Source organism: Echeneis naucrates, chromosome 1, assembly GCF_900963305.1.
Source record: "Echeneis naucrates chromosome 1, fEcheNa1.1, whole genome shotgun sequence".
Lineage (NCBI taxonomy): Eukaryota > Metazoa > Chordata > Actinopteri > Carangiformes > Echeneidae > Echeneis > Echeneis naucrates.
In genome coordinates, this window is record NC_042511.1 from 16,414,556 (window position 1) to 16,437,547 (window position 22,992).

A 22,992-nucleotide genomic window follows, 5' to 3' on the forward strand; every position below is an offset into this window, starting at 1 on the left:
GTATACCTGTTTATCACTCTCCACTGGATGATGTTTTTCCTTCAAATTTATAGTCTTATTTAGGGTAGTTTCACAATTTAAAAGTTGCTGCAAGGAATTTAGTAAAGGTACATACTGAAAAGACTTAATATTCTTTCAGTCTAAAACATATTCAACAGGTTCAACAACGTTAAAGTTTTTCTATAGTATGTCTTCCATTTCAAAGCAGTCGACAGTGGACCGTGGTTTCCTGTTGCAGCTTGGATGGGATTAGAAGTGCAAAGTACTCTTTCACAACACATTCATCAACCCTTTAACTGTTATTTTTTAAGAAGTCAAATATTGTCTTTTGGGCGACTGGCAGTACTATTTAAATATTACAACTCTTCAAGTAGTTCATTCACAGCTGCACTTGGCACCAGAAAAGAATGTTCTAACCTAAGTACTTTAGCCTAACTTAGTACTTTCTAACTTAAGTAATTTAGTAATGAATTTACTACATTTAGCCTCAGTACTTAATTTTACAAAATGTTATTTAAACCGTAGTTTAAATAAGAAAAGTAATTTTTTTCAACTTATGGAATGAGAAAAAAACAGCTTTGTTTTACTTTTTTCAGTGTGTTTGACAGCTGTGGCTGAAGTCTCCACTGTGTAGTGTTGTGCATGGGGTTCTGATGCATAACTGGCACACTCGTGCTGCTGGGAACTTGGGGTGGAATTCGTTCAGCAGGAGGTGGTTCCACATAGCTTTCGGAGCCATGTTCTTAACCTCGCCCATGACAAGTCTTTTGGTCACTTAGGAATTAGGAAAACTTACCACCGTATCCTGCGTTATTTCTTTTGCCCCGGCCTGAAGGCTGATTTGATGAAGTTTTGCACTCCTGTCGTGTGACAGCTCAGTGGAAAGCCTACTCAGGTCATTCCTCCTGCTCCGTTACAGCTCATTCCAGCGCTCGCAGAGCCTTTTGAACACATCATTATTGACTCTGTGGGTCCCCTGCCCAAAACAAAGTCTGGTCACCAGTGTCTGCTGATGTTAATGTGCACTGCCACTCGCTACCCAGAAGCCCTCCCGTTGCGCACATTGAAAACCAAAGCTGTTGTTAAAGCACTTATTGGTTTCTTTATTGGTTTGCCAAAAATACATCCAGTCCGACCAGGGAACAAACTTCATATCCAAAGTCTTTGCCCAGGTGCTAGCTTCATTGTTCAACAAACACAAGCAATCCAGTGCATATCATCCCCAGTCTCAGGGCACACTTGAGCGTTTCCATCAGACATTAAAATCCATGATGAAAAAATACTGCCTTGAGACTGGGAATGATTGTGATGAAGGTTTCCTTTTCTCCTCTTAGCTGCACGAGAGAGCGTGAAGGAGTCAACTGGTTTCAGCCCTTCTGAGTTAGTGTTTGGCCATACTGGTCGAGGCCCACTCTGTTTGCTGAGGGAGAAATTCCTTTCTGAAACCACTAGTCCCACCAATGTGTTGGATTATGTCAGCAAGTTCAGGGAAAGTTGCATGCACTGCTCTAGGTGCATCCCATGGGAGGATGAAAAACAGATATGATAAAAAGTCTGTTATAAGAAACTTTAAGGTTGGTGATAAGGTGCTGGCCCTCCAGGCCCAGTTTTGTGGGCCATATGTGTTTAAAAAAATTGAAATAAGCTGAAGGCATATTTTTCATGTAGTGATGCTGACGTTTCCTCCTCTGTCATGCCTTTTGCTGTCGCTACACTGACTTCTGTATCGCCCTCTCTGTACACTCCTGAAAGTGACGGTCTTTATGAGAATAGTTCTCCTTGTTCACGGCTGCAGAATTCGAACTTTTTGAAAGGTCTGCCAGCCCAGTTCCAGCATTTAAATCCGTCAGGACAAGCAGATATTATGCGTCTTATTAACAGCTATCCCACCTTGTTTTCAGACCATCCATCCTGCACTACTGTCCTTTCTGCCGACATCGATGTTGGTGACCACCCACCTATCAAACAACACGCTTACTGGGTTAACCCAACCAAGCGTGCTCTTCTGAAAAAAGAAGTCAGTTACCTGATAGATAACGGTCTAGCTGTCCCCAGCGCCAGTGTGTGGAGCTCTCCTTGTATGCTCGTGCCCAAACCTGACAACACAACCCACTGTTGCAGTCACTTCAGAAAAATAAATAATGTCACAAAAGCCAATTCATATCCCCTGTCTAGGATGGAAGACTGTGTGGACAGGGTCGGTACAGCAAACTTTGTCACGAAGCTTCATTTACTGAAAGGTTACTGGATTCCCTTTAACCGCTTGTGCTTCTGACATGTTCGTAACTCCGGATAATTTATGTCAATACACTGTCATGCCCTTTGGTCTCCGGAACGCACCTGCCATTTTCCAATGGCTTATGCACATCGTCCTGGCCGATGTGAAGAACCATGTACCTTGATGATGTGGCAGCTTATTCAGCTATGTGACCTGAACACATCCGAACCCTAGAGGAGATTTTTGACAAGTTAAAGGATGCCACACTAACTCTGAACCAAGCTAAGCGTGAGTTCAGCAGAGCTATAGTCCTACCTTGGGAAGCAGGCGGGACAGGGTCAGGTGCGCCCAGTTGGTGCCAAAATTCAGGCAATCCTGGAATATCCAGTACAAACCAGCCTCTACCGCAAATTTGGTGCTGTTGTTGCCCCTCTCACAACTTTGACAAGTGCCAAAAAGCCTTTTGCCTGGACACCCACTTGCCAACACTCCTTCGAGTCCCATAAGGCCCTCCTCTGCAGCGCTCCTGACCTCTCTTGTCCTTTTAAGCAGGAGGTGGATGCCAGTGCCAGCAGAACCGGTGCTGTTCTCCTGCAGGAGGACCGGCAGGGTATCGACCACCCTGTTCGCTACTTCTCCAGAAAGTTCAAAACGTATCAAGCACATTACAGTACCATTGAGAAAGAGGCCCTCTCACTGCTGCTGGCCCTGCAACACTTTGAGCTGTTCCAGTCCGCTCCCTGACGTTGTGCACACCGACCATAACCCACTTGTGTTTTGGAGACAGATGCAAAACACCAATCAGAGGCTGATGCGGAGGTCCTTAATGGTGCATGACTTTAATCTGGAGCTTAAGCACAAAAGAGGTACAGAAAATGTGCTGGCGGATGCTCTTTCATGAGCCTCAGGTCCGACCCAGGTGTAAACATTTTTCTGTCTTTAACTTTTTTTATTCATTTAATTTTTTTTTTTTTTTTTTGAGGGGGGGGGGCGTGAATTGTTTACTTTACAGGTGGGGTGTTTTGGCTCCGGCCATATTTGGAATGTCTGCCATATTGTTTCTTTGTATATGTTTCTGCTCTGGTGTAACCTCTCCTGTTTTTTGAGGATTTTGAGGATCTGTGCTGGCTCCCCACTCTGATTGGCGGGTTCCTCCAGGTGCTGGCCTGTGCTGAGTGCGGCCTTCAAGTACGTCAGAAGCTGTCAAACTCACGGAGGGTCGTTTGACAGCTGTCACCGTCCTCCTCACTAGTGTCTAACATGCCCGTGCCTTATTGCCTGTGCTTTACCTGTGTTGTGTATAGTCTGCACGATTAATTTTCACTTGTATATACCAGCACGAGGCAGTAGGGGTGAGCTGCCTGGGGTGTAACATCCTGTTTCTTTGCTGAGTCGGTTTGGGTTTTTTTGCTTTTTAAATTACGCAGATCATATTACAGATCATGTGGTCTCTATGGAGTAGTGGGCTATATTTATTAACGCTGAGATGGCGTCAGCATGTGTCGGAGGAGTGAGTGGACCAATAGAGAGCAGGCTGCTCAGGACTGAGGCACTTTATCTGTGCTTTCATTTATTAGAGTTGTTTTAGCTTCCATTATTCAGTGTGGAACTATGTTGGCTGACTTTTTAAAAGATGAAATAAGATGTTTTTTGTGTTGCAAATTGAAAGTAGACTTGGAATTGAGCTTTTTTTCTCAATTCCAAATCCTTGTCTGGTTTGACCAGTAGTTTATGGTGACTTTAAATATGCGTGGCTGTGCAATTGTGCATTGTGTCATTTAAAGGCCTCTATTCGTTTTTACTGTATGCAAGCCTGCTGTATTTAAAGATATCACAAATATATATTTATATTTAATCTTAAAAGCAAAGGTAATGATACGATAGCATACTCCCTCTCCACTCAACTAGTCAGTAATGATCTTTTTTTGTTGAAGTCACAAACTGGAAATGCTCATTTTTAATGTGCCGTTATTTTGTAAATTTGCCACTTTATGACACATTTCCCTCTTTAAGCATGAGTATGGAAAAAATGCTCCCAAGATTTTTGAAAAAGCAAAGTAGTACATATTGGTATCTAAACTATTGGAGCAGAAGTAATATCTGATGGCTCATGTTTGATCAAACTTTCATCAGAAGTATCTGTAGTGCAGTGGGGCCAGTAAGGACCGGATGCAGCCAGTGTCAGGCTGCAGGTGGACCTCTCAGTGGTTGTTCAGGCCATGAAAGTGGCGTTGGATCTTGTAAAGGATGTCTGGAGCATCGGGGACTCCATCTATGACTACATCTACACCAATCCCATGAAGGAGAACATCGACGCTCTGGAGAATATCTTCACCATCCAACATTGTGCGATCGGGCTGCTCACTTATATCCTCTTCAAGAAGCTCTGAAGATATGCGAAAGGACGGGCTGGGACTCACATATGGATGTGGGCTGATGCAGATCAGACTCACGACTGATCAGGCCTACAGGCCTGTCCACAGGCCTACAAGAGGTGAAATGGATTGTGTCCAAGCCAAGAGCCTGAAATGATGGAGATGTCATGTGACCTGAGACACACTGGCACACAGCGGAGACTCAGCCACAGAACAAAAAAAAAGTCACCAAAGGATCATTCATTTTTACTTTCCACTATTTTTCAACATTACTGCAGGGCCAGCTTTTTAGAAATCTAGATTTGGAGAACCACTCTGAGGTTCATGTTCTCAGTAGTGTAAGAGTTGTGAAGGAGCTGATCATGTGATGCAACAGGGTCCAGCTGTGTAAAGTGTTTTTATAGTGATGAAAGCAGATTTTATGCCTTCGGTTATAACTTCTTAAATGTAGATTTACCATTTAATTTAATGGTATACTCACCCACAGAACTAATTGTTTCCTCTCTGAAACCTTAATTCCAGCTTTTAGGCATAAAAATGTTGATACAGCATTATGTTAACATCTTATACAACCCAATAGTTGTTACATGACTGTCAGTGTGAGCGCCGAATTAAACAACATGAAGTGTCCTTAAAACTGTAATGTACATGTTGAGCTGTTGATGGGCTGTAGTTTTATTTAATTCATAGATATATTACTACCGTAGTTTTGTTTTGTTTTTAAAAGAAACATTTTGTACAATGTACCAACATATTTAAATGTGATACTATTTGAATATTACACTGGATCAGTGTAAGATATGAAAGGAGTGTCTTTTACTGTATAACATATTTTTGTCATTGTACTTAATGTAGCTTCTTCAACCTAACGAGAGGATCGTTTGAAGAGGTGGTGTAGTTGGAAACTACTGCCATTAGAGTAGTGAGTATAGAAAAAATAATGTTTTCATCTGTTTATATTTGTTACAGTTCCAGAGGGAATAACAACACCCAAGAATTAAACATTGTTTTAATATCATTTTAACAGCAAGTTTGGTTACTCAAAATGCTAAATAAATGTGGAATTCTTGCAGGTTGACTGCGACACCATGCTTCAGTGTAGCATCAAATTCAACACAAACTGTTGTACAAAAATGGAAAATGGGTTCAAGTTGTAAATCACAGCTATGTATAAAACTGCTCATAACGTTTCTTAGAAGACCAGTACAACCACCAAAGAAGACTTGACTGCAAATTTCAGAAAACTGCCTGGTTTTCACCTCAAGATAATTCAGCAATTCATAAGCAGGTATGACACACCTTCTTCAAAACATGTGCTGGGTTCTTCAGCTCAACATCTCAACATCTACCCAGCCGTTAAACATTATTTTTTCTGAACTTACAGGCATCAAGCTTGGTTCCCAAGCCCTTACATAACCTATTCATAAGTGTCCAGTCTGAAGCAGAGTATATCTAGATGTGAATCTCTCCACGCTCTCCCCCTCCAGAAACTTCATGGCTCTCCAGTGGATCTTGCCACAGTTCTCTGGTTTTCCACCAGGTCCCATCTCCTCCTGGATATACTGCAGCCACAGATCTTCAAAGACATAAAAATACAGTGAGAAAAAAAATATATAATATGTTATGACACAAAGGGTCTTCAACTTCCCATATCCCAATCGATACATAAGACACAAACCGTGTTTCATATCTCGTCTCATATTTTTAATTTTAGCTTTGAAACAAACACAATTTGTCATTGACTCAGCTTTGTGAGATGGAAACCTAGAATTTACATTTGTTTAACAAGATGCAGTGGCAGTATATACTTGTTTTTCCACATTTTAATATTGTTCCTTTCAATGCAGTTAAATAACACTTACCATCATCTGTTGTGCCAAACTCCTGCAGGGCCCTCTCATAGTAGTCTCTCAGATTGTTTTGCTTTGGAGTCTCCTGGGCAAAAAAGACAGTTGTCGTCTAGCTTCAGAATGTTTTTTTTTTTGTTTGTTTGTTTGTTTGGGGGGGGTTGTCATATCTTGTAGAGCAAGCTGATTCATACAGACAATGGTAAATCACCCAGGATAAAGAGTATTCAGTCTTGTCATTATGAATCTGTTCCACACATGAGCATTTTCACATGTGGACCACAGGGTTCAGTCAACTTACTTGTTTCTTCTCAATCTCAATCATTCTGGTGAAAAAAGCCTTAGACAACGGACGGATTTCCTGTAAACTACAATAGAAGACAGTTTTAATTACTGATTCATCACACGATGCTCCTGTTTTTGTGGATTTGCAGCTTTTGTATCTCTTATCATTTAGATCGAGGACATGAGCAGAGTCATTTCTTTTTACCTTTTAAAGGTCTTCCTGGCTTTTTTGTACTCTCCAGTGGAGTAGGACCAATCGAGGTAGAGCTCTTTCATCTCCATGGCAACAGCCGCTACTGCAGACAGCAGACCTCTCTGGTAAACACACAAGAAAAACGTGTTTGCATGCTATTCCCGTTTCTGAGGCCAAAACAATGAGCAGACATGAAGGTACAGTACAGGACAGCACCTGCTTTGGATACAGTACTTTACATTTCTGACCAAAACTGTGAAACTGATTTTTAGCTCCTTTCGTTGCTGAAATCCCATTCCAGTGAAAACGTATACAAAAAATGTAGTAAGTGTGTGCTACAGAACTGCAATGAGGACAGTGTGCATGGGCTTTGAACGGCCTGGGATTGACTCAGGTGAGCTACCTTGAAGATGCCCTCTGTTTCCTCAGGAGCCTGGTTGGCTGCACTCCACTGGACCTGCAGCTGCCAGAGAGGTAGACTCTCCTGTCAGAACAGCACATGACAGATTTAGCTATTAGATGGTTTCTAGAAAGCATCTTTCTCCTCAGGGATGAACTTTCTGCAGCATCAGAGGGTCATATCACCTCATTCTGCTCTCAGCCAACAGTTTCCCAAAAGTATTATTCAGCCTGTATTATTTCTAAAAAGAGCTGTATTATTTCTAGAAAGTGCAAATGTATACATTAAAGTGGATTAAGAAAGTATATTTTCCCTAATTAATATATCTGCGCTCCCATAACATGCAATACAGAACTGCTTTATCGTTCAACTGTCCAGACATAAATCCCTGAGGTTTTATACTGTTCCCCAACCTTTAAAGTATTTATCTTGAAAGGAAAGGCTTGCATAATGAGCAGTGTGTTGTAATCCTCCCCACACAGCTACTTCTCAGAGCCACAATCTTGGAAAACCCCAACACAACAACAATCAGCTATTCTGCTCACTACTACAGAACCCGTGGCTGAGTCAAGGCATTTGTATTCCCAATCATCCAGGGATGTACTGTGGTGTACTGTGCAACAATGACTGAAGTAAAACTTTCAGGCATAAAAAGACTTTCAGCAAAATAAATAACATGCTTTTGTAGGCTTATTTGAAAAAAAAAACAAACAAACAAAAAAAAAAACAAAAACGTATGTTTAAATTTTGGACATGCTGCTCTCACATACAGAAGGAGGTGGAGGAAGCCACCTGAGGGAGCTAATAGGATGGAATAAAGATATAAATGGGCCAAGGACATGGCCCAGTTACGCAGGAGTACTGCTGTGTTGTCTGTTCTCCAAGGATTATATCAGATGACAGCTGATGTGGTGAATGTGCTTGACGTATTCAAACAAAATTCCCAAATTTTATATGATTGTAAGCAAATGGTGTTGATCCAAAGTGTGTGCATGTGTACCTTGGGATTAACATGTGTGAGAGCATCCTGGAATAGTTTGCCCATATCTCTATTCCCCAGCTGCATTAGTGTCTGCAGACACAGACTCCACGCCGACACCGACTGGCTGTAGTGCTGCGTGGCTGCCATGGCGACACTGGCCACTCCCTCAGTATCTCCGCACGAGAGCAGGATCTGCAGCTACTCACATGGGATCATCATGTTGGTAATACATTCTGTACATTAACAAACTGAACCGTCATAATGCCTCTTAATATAACTTTAATTTGAGATAAAGGATAAATTACTTCAGTCCCATTTTGATTGAACATATATAACTTACTTTACTTTGTTTACATTTCATGAAAACATTGCCTTACCCATTCCTTATAATAATCCTCCTTCAGCATTGAGGAGTCATTGGCACGCTGCAGCACTCCAAGTAGCCTCTCTTTCCTCTGTGAGACAAGCACATTAACACATGTCAGGATTTATCCTTTAAACATTTACCTTAAAAAAATGAAGAAACATTTTTTGTGTGCACGTACAAATATTATCCACTTATTTCTTTTTCAGGAGGAAACTAATTGTCATTATGAGAATGAATCTTTAATTCAAAGATGATTCATAACCTTTTCCTTCAGATCTTGGACGTTGGTCTTTCTTTTCAGCCTCTCCAAGCAGAAAGCCACATACCGAGTCCACATGGGCTCTAAAGTGCAAACCATACAAAGCAGTGGTCTGTTATGTATTGTTCTGTCAGTGAACATGCCAGCAGTAAAAAGATGGTTCCAACAAGTTTAAAAAGCCACATTTAAGATTTTACCTTAAATACCTTTTACGCTATTTTGATCCCAGTGTTGACAAAAAAAAGTTGGCCCACACAGAGATAAGTGGCCTCAACTATAATTGATAATATGTTGAACTACAAAGTTTCGAGTCTCAATGTCTGATTCTGCCGAAACAGGTGTTTCTCTGTACATGTCTGGGCTCTTACCAGAGTTCAGGCTCTTGACCCCCTCCTCATAGACCTGGCAGCAGCGCTCCTCCCTCCGGTTGACATCAGAAGCCCGACCTTTGGCAGTCTGCAGCTCCTCTCCTACTCCAGGAGCGTCCAGCTCCCTCTTGGCCATGAAATCCCATGTTAAGCTGTCCTCAGTGAAGTTTGTCTGTAAGCTGGAAACAGACAGTGTTATTTGGAATACAAGAATACACATTAATGTGTGTGAAAAAGTAGTAAGTAGTATAGGTTTACTCTTGCAGGATGGAGTCCTGTATTTCTTTGGTGAAGTCAAAGATTGCTGCGATATTCAGAAGTGAGATGACAAACTCTGCCTCTGTGGGACAAGAATATCAACAACACAAAAATAAGTTGACCAGATTTAGGAAATAGGAGTCTTACAGAGATGATTGATTCAGCATCAGTGTTTATCATTTTAAAAACAACAGACACTCTGAAAATCGTTTTTGTAAAAAAGTAAATACAAGATAGGACAAAAAATCTTTCCCAAGCATGATGGATACCATCTTGGTACATGATCACATTGATGATACTGAAAATTCAAATTTAGTTCAACTTATTCTGAAACCTTTTGGAAAACATTTCAGCTTTTTTTTTTTTTTTTTTTAAATCACTTCTCAGTTTTATGTATGGGTTTTGAATAGAACTGGACATGTTTAAGAGGCCTACCTTTTATTTTCCCTGTAGCATTTCTATACACAACCTCAGCCAGTTTACCACTCAGGATCTCAGGAGAGAACTCATATTCACCCTGAAACGCATAAAGAGCAGGTATTAAGGTACTGAATACAAAATAATAGCTTCCATGCACAAGTGTGTGTGTGTTATTTTGTATACATGCATGTGTGTTGCCTTCTATTGCCATTTTCACCCACCAGGTCAATCTCAGCCATCTCAAGGTCCTTCTTCTGCCGCCGTAGTTTCTCGCTATGTAATAGCTCCATACGGAAGTACTGACAAAACCACATTGTCACCATCAACTGAAGCAATCACTGATTTGAAACAAAGTTTTTTTCCAATGCACATTCTCACCTTTAAAAAAAAAAAAGGTAAGCTAATAACCCCCCCCTTAGATTTCATAAGAAAACGCATATTGTTTTGTTTTTTTTAAGTTTACCTCCTGGTAGACCTTCTTGTTGTTTGGATGGAAGCGCAGCGCCCTCAGAAACAGGTGTCTGGCACTTTCAGAAGAATCTCTATCCTCCAATTCACTCTTGGCAGCCATGATCCACAAAGCTAAAGAAGCAAAAGACAAAAAAAAAAAAGGCCTGAGCATGCATTTTTCAATTTATAACCAGAACTACATTTTCATGTATATAACAGCAAAACATAAGCCAAACCATAGTCTGTACCTGATTTGTCGGGGTGGATAGCAAGCATGGCTGAGAATACCTTGCTAATCTGTCCCTTGGTGGCCTGATGAGTGCATCCCACAAGAGATCATAATTGGAATGAGAGGATGTGTGTCTGACTTGATTTAATTGAACTTGGAGCAAACAATGAGATGTTTACATACCCATTTCTTACAGAAAGCAACATGTGAGAGCCAAAGCTGCACATCATCCTGTGGGAAGAAAATGTATACGACTTGCTTCATTCATTGGTTTAGTAATTACAAACCTTTACACAATGTAGATGTTTTTAAGTAATTTGTTTTTCTTTTGTAAAATACACGTGCTCTTATTGTACTGGGCACATATATGGGTAAAAAGTTAATTGTTTCTAATGTTCTTTTAAATGGGCACATGTAGCAGAGCCATCATGATTTCATTCACCGTGTAAGCCTTGAACCCTCGTGCCCAACGTGGTGAACAACTGTAGCTTTGTAAATGATGTGTTTACATTACCTTCCACTTATTTGTTGCTCTTCTGAAGATACTATTTATTCTATGGATGATGGGGAACTCAATCTCCTCTCTTTTGAACTGGTAGTGTATGTGCTGCAGATGAAAGTGTAAACAGCTGGATAATTCAATATTAACTGAAAATACCAATGAAAAAGGCAATTTCTACAGAAGCTGTTGCACTGTTACATGCATGTAAGTAGCTGCATTTGACAAAAATACACAGGAATCATCCTTGAATCCACTGTAACAATGACTATACGATAGAGTGATGCAATGAGCCTTTTAACAATTTTCCCAGGGGCCACTTACTGCTCTTCTCTTCTTGACCAGCTCTAAAATGTTGATTTCATACTGTAATTAAAAAGATTTTGAAATAAGTGTTTTGAAAATGATTCCTTGCATTTATTTGTTTATAAATAATTATAAATATTAAATATTTCAAATCAGAGATGCGCTCTACCTGAATGTAGGCAATGAAATCCTCTTTGTTTATGATGGCCCTGTGGAGCTTGTACTCTAGGGCCGTTGTTCTCTTGATTATGCATCTGGAATAAACATGTTAACACTTAAAGAAACACATCGCTGGAATGTCATCTTATTTTGAGGAAATACACATCCATGAATACAAAGATGGACACGGACTATTTAAGTCTGAACTATTGACTATAGTTTGAACACGGCGTGTCTGGGCGATTGTGTCCCTGTACAGCAATTAATCCGTAGCAGCGAGGCTATTAAGAGAATAACAAAATGGAGAAAAAAACTGTTTTGTTTTCTTTCAGTGTTGGGGATTCGATGTGTCTGTGAATCACTGGGTTTTGTCTTACTTGACTTCTTTCTTGGTGAACAGTCCGACTCTCTGCAGCTGTTCCAGCTCAGGGATCCTCTCTTCAATTCGCTGCTGGACGACTTCAGCCATCTTGTCCGCGGTATTTTCTCCAGTTACTCGCTGCTGTTGACGTTTTTAATGTCGTTAATGTTATTAGTGTCAGTTTGACATTAAAGTAAACGACGTCATGCGACGAGGCTGAATCCTGTCGCTACACATGTGTACCGAAATTGTGCTTTGTGAGCTCTTCCGCTTCCGTCTGCAAATAGTTCCGACGGGAAACGTGGACTCAACACGCGTGTCTGTTAAAAAAAAAAAAAAAGCTTAGATTAGATTAAATGCTTTACCTGGTCGAGTAGAGTGGCCACTGTAACATATGTTTACAATGTTTTCATTTCTTCACGCAGTTGTCTATCAGTTGTTCATTGCTCTGAAGGTTGGGTTAGGGTTAGGGACATACCTTTCCTGTACTTTGGGGAAATTTGAACTTTTACTGCACTGCGTTTTATGTATATTTATGTATTTTATAGTAGTTTATTAATCCCAAAGAGTAAATGCAGTGTTACAGCTGCTACTTGGAATTAATGCCAAACCTGGGAACAAAATAGTGCAATTCAGCCATGACAAAGACCAGCCAATTATGCTTGTCACTGGTGTATGAACTAGAAGGGACATGTCAGCTCTTTGCTGCGTGTTGTGGAGTGATTTAGAGAAATATATAAATTGTTGTTGAGCCATCGTATGAATGGCGGGTTGGAGGTGGAGTGTATTCACAGCAGGGTGCCGGCAAAGTGCTGTATGAATGGGGCAAGTTTAGCTGTGGGTCGTCCAGATTGTTAATACCGATAAACTCGATTTCCCGCAAAATCATAGAAAGCGAGAGCGGGTAGTGTGTCGTCATCAAACGCCAGTGTCCAATCACAGTGCCGGATTCTCTCAGCTCATCTCCCATTGGCTGACAACTGACTACTGCTCTGTTGTTCAGTACAAATTGAAGGAAACCGCACCGACAGTAACTTACAGCTAGATAATCAATAAGTAGGTCCAAAATAGTCGCCCCATCTGTGAGATCTGACGGTTTGTGTGACAGTTGAATGCCAGCGAAGCTCCGGCGCTCGGACGATTGTTTTCCAGTTAACCATGCTAGCTCTGCTAGCCAGCTAGCTAGCTGGCTAGCCAGCCAGCGTCTCGTCGCCTACTCTTCATCTTCATGGATTTCTGCTGTTGAGTCTGCCAGGCTTGTGCTGGAGGCAGCGAGGCTAACAAATTAATGCCATCAGCCAGGGTGGGTTCCCTTTATTTGTGCCCAATATTTAACACATGTCGATTTTGGGGGTTCTTTTCGTTAGCAACAGTCCGAATAAACGAATAAATGCTTCGCTGAAATACCAGCTTAGCTAACGCTTTAGCATTGTGCTGTGCTAGTTAGCTCGATTGCTAACGCGAGTACTTGCTAAGCTAACTTGTTGTGCTTCCACCAGTTTTGTTCAAAATGTGTATGTTAAGGTGTTTCGTTGTCTCACTCGCAGAGCTCAGGTCATATTATGAGTGGGGCGAGTTGCAAAGCTAACGGTGCCGTGTACCCGGCCTCATCAGCCATGATGAACTCTGTGAAGAAGCCGAAGATGGAGCAGATTCAGGCCGACCGTGAGCTCTTCCTACAGGCCTTTGAAAGTGAGACTTCACGCCTCATCACATTATAAAGCAGTCTGTCTGAGATGAATCCCCTTCCTGCTCCCACTCAGCCTTAGGGACCTCACTTGAGTTACTCATTTTGTTTACAGTGTCGGGTTATGACAGACAGGCCTCCATAGCTGGTCTGTCTGTCCAAAGGGAGCCCCTGATTGTGTTGTTTATACCCGAACATCTATCATTATGAGCGTGTTTTATGGCAGGTATCAAACTGAATCACATGACTGCTTAAACACAGTGCTTACATTGATCAGCTCAGATTTTCTTCAGTTGGTGGACCATTTGCAACATAAGCTGGTACCTGTTAACACCTCATGCATTCGTTATATGTCTGGAATAATTCTTAAACACAGAAAACACAGGTGAAAATACAATTAGGTCTATTGTGAAAGTCATAGTTTTTGGATCAAATGTCACTATAATACTTAATCTTTCCCTCCAGAACCTACTCAGATATACAGATTTCTCCGCACAAGGAACTTGATTGCAGTAAGTGAATTATTGGACAAATCTTTTCCTTAAGTGCTTTTATTGACTAGTCTGCTCAACGAAAATGAATTGTACAGTCATGAATTCTCATTTCTTCTTTCAGCCCATATTTTTGCACAGGACACTCACCTTCATGTCACACAGAAATGGTAGAACAAATGCGAGAAGGTAGGCATTTTGGTGTTTTCATTTACATTTATAAACAGGAGTTCAGTGTTGCATGCATGCATCCACCACCCAAGTTTTAAAAGACAATTCATATCTTACATATCTTTAATCTGTTTATCTAATGACTGTCTTTTGATCGTTCCTTAACAGAAAAACATTCAAAGTGGATGATATGTTGCAGACAGTGGAGAAGATGAAAGGAGAGCAGGATTCTCCAAGGTAAGAGTTGTTTTACTAGCCCTTTATTGCTGGTTAGTAATGAGAATAGAAATACCAAATAATACTGACATTATAATTGCATTCATTGCTATAATTTCAGTGGATCAAATGATAAATGCAGCTCAGATTTAATTGATTCAATACTAAATACTAAACTTCAGTTCCCTTCCCTTACCCTTTTAGCTTGTCATCACATCTACAGTTAACCTTCACTGGGTTCTTCCATAAGGATGGTAAGCAACCAACTGTTGGTGTGCAGGACATTTGTGCAAAGGGCCACACAAATGCACATAAAATTGGCAGAGTAGAGTTTTTTACTTATAAGCATATTTTGTCACCAGGCATTCCTACAATAACCAGCTGCTGTGTTGCCAGGTCACAACTCAATGACAGTCAGCAACTACTAGTATACTTAACACTTCTGTTTATTTGTGGGGGGGGTGCTATAATATAGTCATATGTGATGTAGTTAGTGATGATGAATTCTTTGGTCCAACACAGAAAAGCCATCTCAGATATCAGAAAATGAACAAAATTCCGTGTCCTTAGAGGTGCTTCTTGTCAAAGTCTGCCATAAAAAACGCAAGGTAAAGTAAAATATCCCAATCTCCCACTTGTTGTTTTTATCAACTCTTACTGGTGATTCTCTCGGCTAAATTCTGTTTTGTTTTGTTTGTTTGTTTGTTTTTTTTCAGGATGTCAGCTGCCCGATAAAGCAAGTGCCTACAGGTAAAAAGCAGGTGCCTTTGAATCCTGACAGTAACCAAACCAAGCCTGGCTCCTGTCCTTCCTTACTGGTCTCCAGCAACGAATTTGAGCCCAGCAACAGCCACATGGTGAAGTCCTATTCACTCCTCTTCAGGGTTTCTCGCACGGGGAGGAGAGATACTAATGGTCTGGTCAATGGAGAAGTTAATGAAAACATTGGTAAGACATCTGCATCAATGCCCTCCTTGTGTTGTTTGAGTGCAGTTTCATGCATGACAATGATTTCAACGATGCATTTTTATGTTTGTTAGGGGAATCGGACAAATGTAACATCTTTTTGTTTTTATTTTTTGTTGACAGACGTAACGGATACTCCCAGTAGAAAGAAGAGAAGTTCCTCCCATAGAGAGGAGGGAGAGACCACAGAGACATATGTTGCACAGATGACTGTTTTTGATAAGAATAGGTAAAACTTTGTCACACGAAGTTGTGAAGCCTTTGCATTCTGTGGTTTCTTTGACTTTACACCAGATCCATGCACTGATCTGTGCTCTACAGGAGATTGCAGCTGTTAGATGGGGAGTATGAGGTGTCGATGCAAGGGATGGAGGACAGCCCAGTGAGCAAGAAGCAAGCCACATGGGAAACCATTCTCGACGGGAAGGTAGGATGGGTTTGTACTTGGGTGCATGCCCTCATTTGGCACATCTGACTTTAGAATACCAGAGAATTAAATAACAAATATCTTAATTTTTTGCTGGACCTTGTTGTCTTTACACCACTGACCATTACATTGTATGACTGTGCCACAGAGATTGCCACCATTTGAGACATTTTCTCAGGGACCCACATTGCAGTTTACACTGCGTTGGACAGGCGATGCCAGCGGAAAATCCACTGCCCCTGTTGCAAAACCCCTTGCTACCCGTAACTCAGACAGCTCCAGCTCCATGGAGACCAGGACCAGCAACCACCGAGCTGCACTCATGAGTAAGTAAAGAATACATTTAAGGCTGGCTTGATTTTTGTTTGAATACCAGCCTGATGGACAAATGTGCTGTTAGATAGATTTGTAACAGTATGATTGAAGCATTTGTTTTTACAAACCATTCATTACAACTTGAATTACATTGAAGAACAGGGGGCAGAAAGCATCCAGAGACGATAAACAGTGGATGGGAACATTAGGACTTTACCTTTCCCCCTTCTGTCTTATCACAAAACTGTTTGCAGTGAACACTGAACAAAAATTAAAGCTATACACAAGGCCATATTCTTTGGGCAAAGCTAAACAGGTCATGGCTCTGGATTATTTTATTTTTTTAAGTGTTTTTGTTCACCCACCATGTGAAATGTAAGTAAGATGTTTGTAACTGAATCTGACTAAATGTGTACTGAGTCATAACTGTTGTGTTCTTTTCAGACATGTAGTTCACAGTATACATGTGCTGGCAACTTTGTATGTTGGTGTCAATGTTTCAGCAAGGCCCTGAATTACTTTTATCTCTGGTACAGTGGATATCTTGCTAGTTGTGTCTTTTTTCTCTTTTCAATTACTATGTATTGATATACAAAAAAAAAGCCTGCATACATCTTATAAGCAATGTTACCTCCAAGTTTTGTGATCCACGTCCATATTATTATTGCAACCTACCACTGTTCCCCAGTAGTGGTGCAGGATCCAAATGAGGTTTTTATGCTTTTTTTTTATGTTAGTTCAAATTTCAAAATATGACAAGCATTGCAGCTCTGGCTGTAATGGCAATGTCATCTTTGAACAGAGCATTTAAGGAACATTTACACAACCTGTTTTAATGGGTCAATGAAGCCAGCAATGCTACAGCTTCAATGTCTGAAAGGGATTACAGAGTTTCAAATCTTGGTGTTACTGGGAAACCAGTGCAATTTTCTAAAAGTTTTTATTATTATTTTTTTTTTCCTCAAATACATCTTCAGTGTATCAAATCCACAGAATTTGTTATTTGGTGATTCTCCATTGACTTCTCCGTCTGCTCCCGTCAGCAGTGAAAGAGTCAGTCAGCACAGACATTCAGACGAGGAAAGAGCAGGTCCCGTGTGAGCCGCGGCAGAAGCTACGTATATTTTATCAGGTACACCACACAATAGTAAGGAATACATCTGGGCCTGGGAGACTGATTTACACAGTCCTTTGGCGAGGTGAATGAAAAGAAAAATGTCTTTATGCTCTGGTCTTTTGCTGCCATTTTTTTTAAATGATTTGAAGTAATCATGGAATCATAAAATAATCCTTGCTTACACCATGAACTGTCTTTTACCCTGTTAGGTTGTGGTTACCAAATGTGACAGTAACTGAAGAGATGCAGCACTGTTAGAATCACTCATTTATACTTGCTGTAAGTTGTCGTCCTCTTGTTCAGCTGTAGTTACTAATGTGACTTGTTCTTGCTCAGTTCCTCTACAATAATAACACAAGGCAGCAGACAGAGGCAAGAGATGATCTTCACTGTCCTTGGTGTACACTAAACTGCAGCAAACTCTACAGCCTGCTCAAGCACCTCAAACTCTCCCACTCCCGCTTCATCTTCAGCTATGTGGTAAGGGACATGGTGTATGTGTGTTTGTGTGGCAGAGCAACTTGTCTTTTTTTTTTTTTTTAAGCTACCACAGTGATTTCAAGCAATTTTACGAATGTGTCGTAACCAAAGATGCTGTTGGGTGGCTTTTGTCAAAATTTGTCAAGCACACAATGATGGTGGAGACAGCTTGGTGGATACACAATAAAAGCAACTTGGGGACCTCAGGGAAAACAGACATGGGTTTGGTTGGCTCATGCAGAGTGTCCTGTTGAGCTGGTGGTGTGCTTGCCAGTTTCTTTACCCCTGCTGACCATACAAACCATCAGGTGAACGTCTGTTTTAAATTGCATATGCCAGGAAAATTTTAGATTGAAAATACTATTTGATGCAAACCTGTTACATTAAGGCCGTTATAATAAAAAGTTCACTGTGTGTCTCTTCACACAAATGTGCTAATTGAGGAAGCAGCTCATTGTAGCGGAAGAAAGCAACGTGTACCCATCACAGGCTTGTTTAGTCCGTTTTGTCACTCAGTGCAGCGAGAAAATGCTGAATAGTTGTGTATTTTAGGTGAAGCTGTTTGAGTTATCTGTCAAACCCCAAAGGGCAAGTCATGTTTAACACTCCAACTAAGTCCGACCTACTTTTTATTTTATTTTATTTTATTTTTTTAGCACAGCCAGTTTCTGCTTAGTCTCCATTTGTCTCATTCCTTCCCTCTCTGCTAATACCCATAGTGCATGTTGCAGTTCTGTGTGGCTGGCTACGTTGATTCAAAGCATTATGGCACACCCTTTGAGAAATCACACTTTTAGCCTAGTGCCAGATGGAACACAGCCAGATCATCTGTGCTTGGGCTGAAAACAATTTCCTGTAAAATTCTACAAATCTTTCTCTTTCTGCAGCCTGACCCCAAAGGAGCAAGGATAGACGTCTCCATTAATGAATGCTATGACGGCTCATATGTTGGAAACCCTCAGGACATCCACAGCCAACCAGGCTTTGCTTTCAGCCGTAATGGACCAGTCAAGAGGACAGCGGTCACTCATATCCTGGTTTGCAGGTAAATGTGACCTTTGTTCAACAGCAGTGTTTTCTTTATGTTCAAAGTCGCTGCATGTCAGAAACGCTAACAATCTGACTTTAAAGTAATGCCTTAAACGAATTTTCATTCGTGTGGCTTATAATGAATGAATTTGCTCTTAATGAACTATTCATGAGAAAAGAGCAGGATTTAAAACGGGTTTGAAACAAAAACAGTAAAGCATCATGTAAGAAGGTGATAAATAGTACTTTTTTCTCATCCTTAAAATAAAAATGGTTAAAAGATGCACTGAAGTGTTGCTGTGATTGAAGTTTACTTGTGTGTGTGTGTGTGTGTGTGTGAGAGAGAATTGTTATATTGATGCTTATGTTTTGATAATGGATATTTTGTTTGCGTTGTTAGAAAATCTGGTATGTGATGCATTTTCAAGATTAGTCTCCCCCCCCCTCACACCAGGCCCAAGAGGACCAAACCAAGTCTGTCAGAGTTCCTGGAGTCTGAGGACGGGGAGCTGGAACAACAGAGGACCTACGTCAGTGGGCACAATCGCCTCTACTTCCACAGTGACAGCTGCATGCCCCTGCGGCCCCAGGAGATGGATGTGGACAGCGAGGATGAGAGAGATCCAGAGTGGCTCAGAGAGAAGACTGCTACGGTGAGAATCCCTTACTTCAGTCTCTTTAACTGCTTTCAACATAATAAAAATAAAGCCATCTTTCAAGCTCAGAGGAAGCTCACAGAAGGCTGAGTAATAATATCTACAAAAGACAAATTATGACATTAAAATTGATTCTGTCATGGGTGAAGTGTTTCTGAGAAACACAGACAACATTTTAAAAGGAAGGGAAATACTTGAAAGTAAGATGTATTTTTGTTTGTGTCTTTGTGTCAGATTACCATGGCCACAAATCTTCCTGTTCCCCATAATAAAATAAAAGGTGCTTAGCACAAAAGCCGTTGCCAGCACTACACTTAAAATCTATACACAAGATTTTTATCACATCTGTATGAATTTCCTGAACCTGCTAAGATTAATTTACGTAGAATAAATTGGCCAATATTGGTTTCACTAGCAGGGTTAACACAATTGTTTTTATTTTTGTAATAATAATATTGCAAACATTCAGTGTAACATATTTACTTTTTTTTTTTTTCATAAAAATTTGAAATTCTTGTTTTTCATGTTAAGGTATCATAAAAAAAAAAAAATCCTTTTAATTGCAGCAATTGGATGAGTTCACGGATGTCAACGAGGGAGAGAAGGAGGTGATGAAGCTTTGGAACCTACACGTCATGAAACATGGGTATGGTTACAGGATCAGATCCTTGTACAGTGTATTATACTTGAGAAATATATTTGTTATTGATGTGTATTTGATTGCATTAATGGCATATTTATGTTATTCTTATATATATTTATTTATTTATTTATTATTTATTTATTTTTTTTATATATTTTTTTGGGGGGGGTGATAACTTGCCCACACTCAGTGAATTCCTTGCTCCCATGGGAAACACCATCCATTATCTAAAGCACTTATTTATGTAGGATTCACAGGAACAGTCCCATAAGACATTTGGGTGACAGCGGGGGTTCACCCTGAACACATCAGCAGTCTATCGCAGAGCCATAATATAGAGACATTTAGACAAATGAGCAATTTTAAAATCACTAATTGCTGAGGCAGACTATACAAAATCTACACAGAGGCTCTCCAGGTCCAGCCTTTGATCCCAGCGGAGGGTACCTGTTGTGGTGCTAACTGCTTTACCACCATTCCGCCCCACTATGGGAAACTATTGTGTGTGTTCAAAAAGGAGATCACTACAGATTAAACCATGAACATGTAGTTCACTCATAGTAAGTTTGGTGAAATATGCAGTCGTACTATACTGTGTTTTCAAGTTGTATTGATGCACATTCACTTCTGTCCAATCCATCAAGGGAAACACTTGGACCTAAGCTCCTTATCCTCTGTTTTTCTTACAGTTTCATAGCAGACAACCAGATGAATCAGGCCATCATGCTTTTTGTGGAGAACCGCGGTGCCCACATCATCCGCCGCAACCTCTGCCGTAATTTCCTTCTACATCTAGTCAGCATGCACGACTTCAACTTGGTGAGCACAGCCACCATTGACCGTGCCATGGCTCGTCTGCGGCAGATCCAAGAGGAGCTGCCAGACATGGAGGAGGAGCAGCAGGGCCAGACTCTGGTACCAGCAGGAGCCTGCAATGGCAACGCCATCATCTCCAGTGGGGGAAAGCAGGGCAAGAGGACAAAAAGTGCGTTAACAGACTGATGCAGGCTGAACGGATGGATCGATGATTCTTGTTTAGGGGTTTTTTTCTTTAATGAACATTACCAACCATTTGGTGCTTAGATATGTGGAAGAAACTGGTCACTGGAGGATTTGACCTAAAGCAGACCAGTATACAAGGTAAACAAGTTTATGGAACTTGAGAACTGAACCAAATATGAACAATATAAAAGTGATCCACCCACAGCTACACAAACCAGGAATTGGAGGACTGGATGATGTGAGTTAGACCTACTTAATATGCGTTTTGTAGGAGCCACTGAAGTATCTGTTTGGGTGAGAATGAACAAACACTTTTCTGACGTGTCCTTGTTATAGACAACTGTATTGAGACTACAGTTAAAACTGTACTGGTAACATTCTCACTCTTATTTGTACACATACAGAAAAATCTTGTTGAAGACTTATCCTTTTAGCTGATTTATTTTAGCACTTGGTGTTTGTATTTAGAAAGTTTACCTTGGAACTTTTTTCCCTTCTTTCTTTCTTTCTTCTCTTAAATGCTGCACTAAAATTTGAATGCAGCTTTTCCACTGTCATCAGCGGAGAAACATTAGTGGGTGTTTGAGTTCACTGTTGTGAATTTGAAGGGTTTTTACAGAACATCATTCAAAATCTACACTTGGCACTGAAGTGTGGAGTATATAAAGCCTGTAAAGCTTGTGTTGGGTACCCCAGATGGATTGTTGGTTTTTCTGGTAGGTTGCCATGACAGAAGTGTTATACTGCAAGCTTCGATCCTGGACAAGAGAATAAATTTAGATTTGGGTCCAGGCTAAACTCCTACTTCATCACCCTTAAGCCTTTCGGCCTCCATTAATCATAGCTCAAGGAAAGCCAGGGAAATGAACTTTTCTGAATATTTTCTTTTTCCTAAGACTTACTGAACAACCAGCAGCACATCATCTCATGTATGATGTACAGTGCATAGCACTGAAAATATAAAAGTTGACAGTTCTCTGAGGAAACAGGCACCTGTTTTTCACGTTGAGGTTGGACATGGGGTTTTTTTGTTTTTTTTTTGGTTTGTTTTTTTTTTGTTTTTTTTAAACATGGGTTATAAGTATCAGTAGCTGACAGAGAAGTGTATACATATGAACGCTTCAAAGATTTAGCTGTGTCCTGTTCCAGATCCAATAATTAACAGATTGCTGTTCTTCTATCAAAGCAATATGCTGCTTATTGGATTGTTGTGTTTGTTCTATTAGGTGCAGTTTATGCCAAAGGGGAATTTCTTCATCAATCCCTTAGTTCTGTTTATTATTTCTTTTTCTCTTTTTTTGATGTATTTTTTTCTTTAATTCATTCCATAACCATTTTTAAAGCTGTAGCTGTGTTTTGTAATGTGCGGATAAATGGGTAATCACCACCATTCATTATTTCATCAGACTTCTGAGCAACCAAATTAACAATATATATATTTTTTTCCCCCCCTCCACTGTTCATATAGGGTTTCTGTATTTGTCTGGAGAAGGGGAGGCATATTCACCATTACTGTCAAAACACCCTCTTACAAATTGTGAACTGTAAGCTCTGGCTAAGGGGATTTTTATATTTAAAGAAATAAAATACATTTGACCTTATTAATGGTCGATTTTGGACACTAGCCACTATCACACTTAACTCTCTATTGTTCTAAGAAAGATTCATGCACCTAGAACTCACATGTTTTTCTTTTTTCTTTTTTTTTCTTTTTTTTTTTTTTTGGTTTTATTTTATTTTTTTCTCTCAGAACAGACAATGGTTGAGGTGAACAAGTGTAGACCAGTGTCAATGTGAAATTGCTGTGGAGCTCTTC

General features: G+C 40.4%; 2 protein-coding genes across 4 annotated transcripts; one reads left to right on the forward strand and one right to left on the reverse strand.

Annotated features, from left to right (window-relative positions):
• Nucleotides 1-5,561: 5,561 nt before the first annotated feature.
• Nucleotides 5,562-12,239, reverse strand: utp6 (UTP6 small subunit processome component). Its single transcript, XM_029506015.1, has 19 exons — nucleotides 11,993-12,239; nucleotides 11,626-11,710; nucleotides 11,475-11,516; nucleotides 11,166-11,258; nucleotides 10,835-10,882; nucleotides 10,671-10,734; nucleotides 10,436-10,554; nucleotides 10,194-10,271; nucleotides 9,988-10,069; nucleotides 9,553-9,634; nucleotides 9,295-9,473; nucleotides 8,930-9,009; nucleotides 8,678-8,755; nucleotides 8,319-8,498; nucleotides 7,322-7,402; nucleotides 6,931-7,040; nucleotides 6,742-6,808; nucleotides 6,456-6,528; nucleotides 5,562-6,169 (listed from the first exon to the last, which is right to left on the reverse strand). Exons 1-19 carry the CDS (start codon nucleotides 12,082-12,084, stop codon nucleotides 6,015-6,017), a joined length of 1,788 nt encoding a protein of 595 aa, XP_029361875.1. The 5' UTR covers nucleotides 12,085-12,239; the 3' UTR covers nucleotides 5,562-6,014.
• A 722-nt stretch (nucleotides 12,240-12,961) lies between these two features.
• Nucleotides 12,962-22,777, forward strand: suz12b (SUZ12 polycomb repressive complex 2 subunit b). Of its 3 annotated transcripts, XR_003840676.1 has the most exons (18): nucleotides 12,962-13,279; nucleotides 13,524-13,668; nucleotides 14,129-14,175; nucleotides 14,279-14,343; nucleotides 14,494-14,562; nucleotides 14,746-14,795; nucleotides 15,064-15,149; nucleotides 15,258-15,489; nucleotides 15,631-15,736; nucleotides 15,829-15,934; nucleotides 16,083-16,260; nucleotides 17,293-17,381; nucleotides 17,703-17,846; nucleotides 18,734-18,891; nucleotides 19,330-19,528; nucleotides 19,766-19,811; nucleotides 20,098-20,177; nucleotides 20,864-20,931. XR_003840676.1 is itself a non-coding variant. In XM_029500589.1 (17 exons), exons 1-17 carry the CDS (start codon nucleotides 13,265-13,267, stop codon nucleotides 21,174-21,176), a joined length of 2,082 nt encoding a protein of 693 aa, XP_029356449.1. In that variant the 5' UTR covers nucleotides 12,962-13,264; the 3' UTR covers nucleotides 21,177-22,777. The 3 variants fall into 3 exon arrangements, 2 of the variants coding, with proteins under 2 accessions (XP_029356449.1, XP_029356458.1); XM_029500589.1 differs by lacking the exon at nucleotides 19,766-19,811 and having other exon boundaries at nucleotides 20,864-22,777; XM_029500598.1 differs by lacking the exon at nucleotides 19,766-19,811 and having other exon boundaries at nucleotides 17,296-17,381; nucleotides 20,864-22,777.
• The last annotated feature ends 215 nt before the right edge of the window (nucleotides 22,778-22,992 follow it).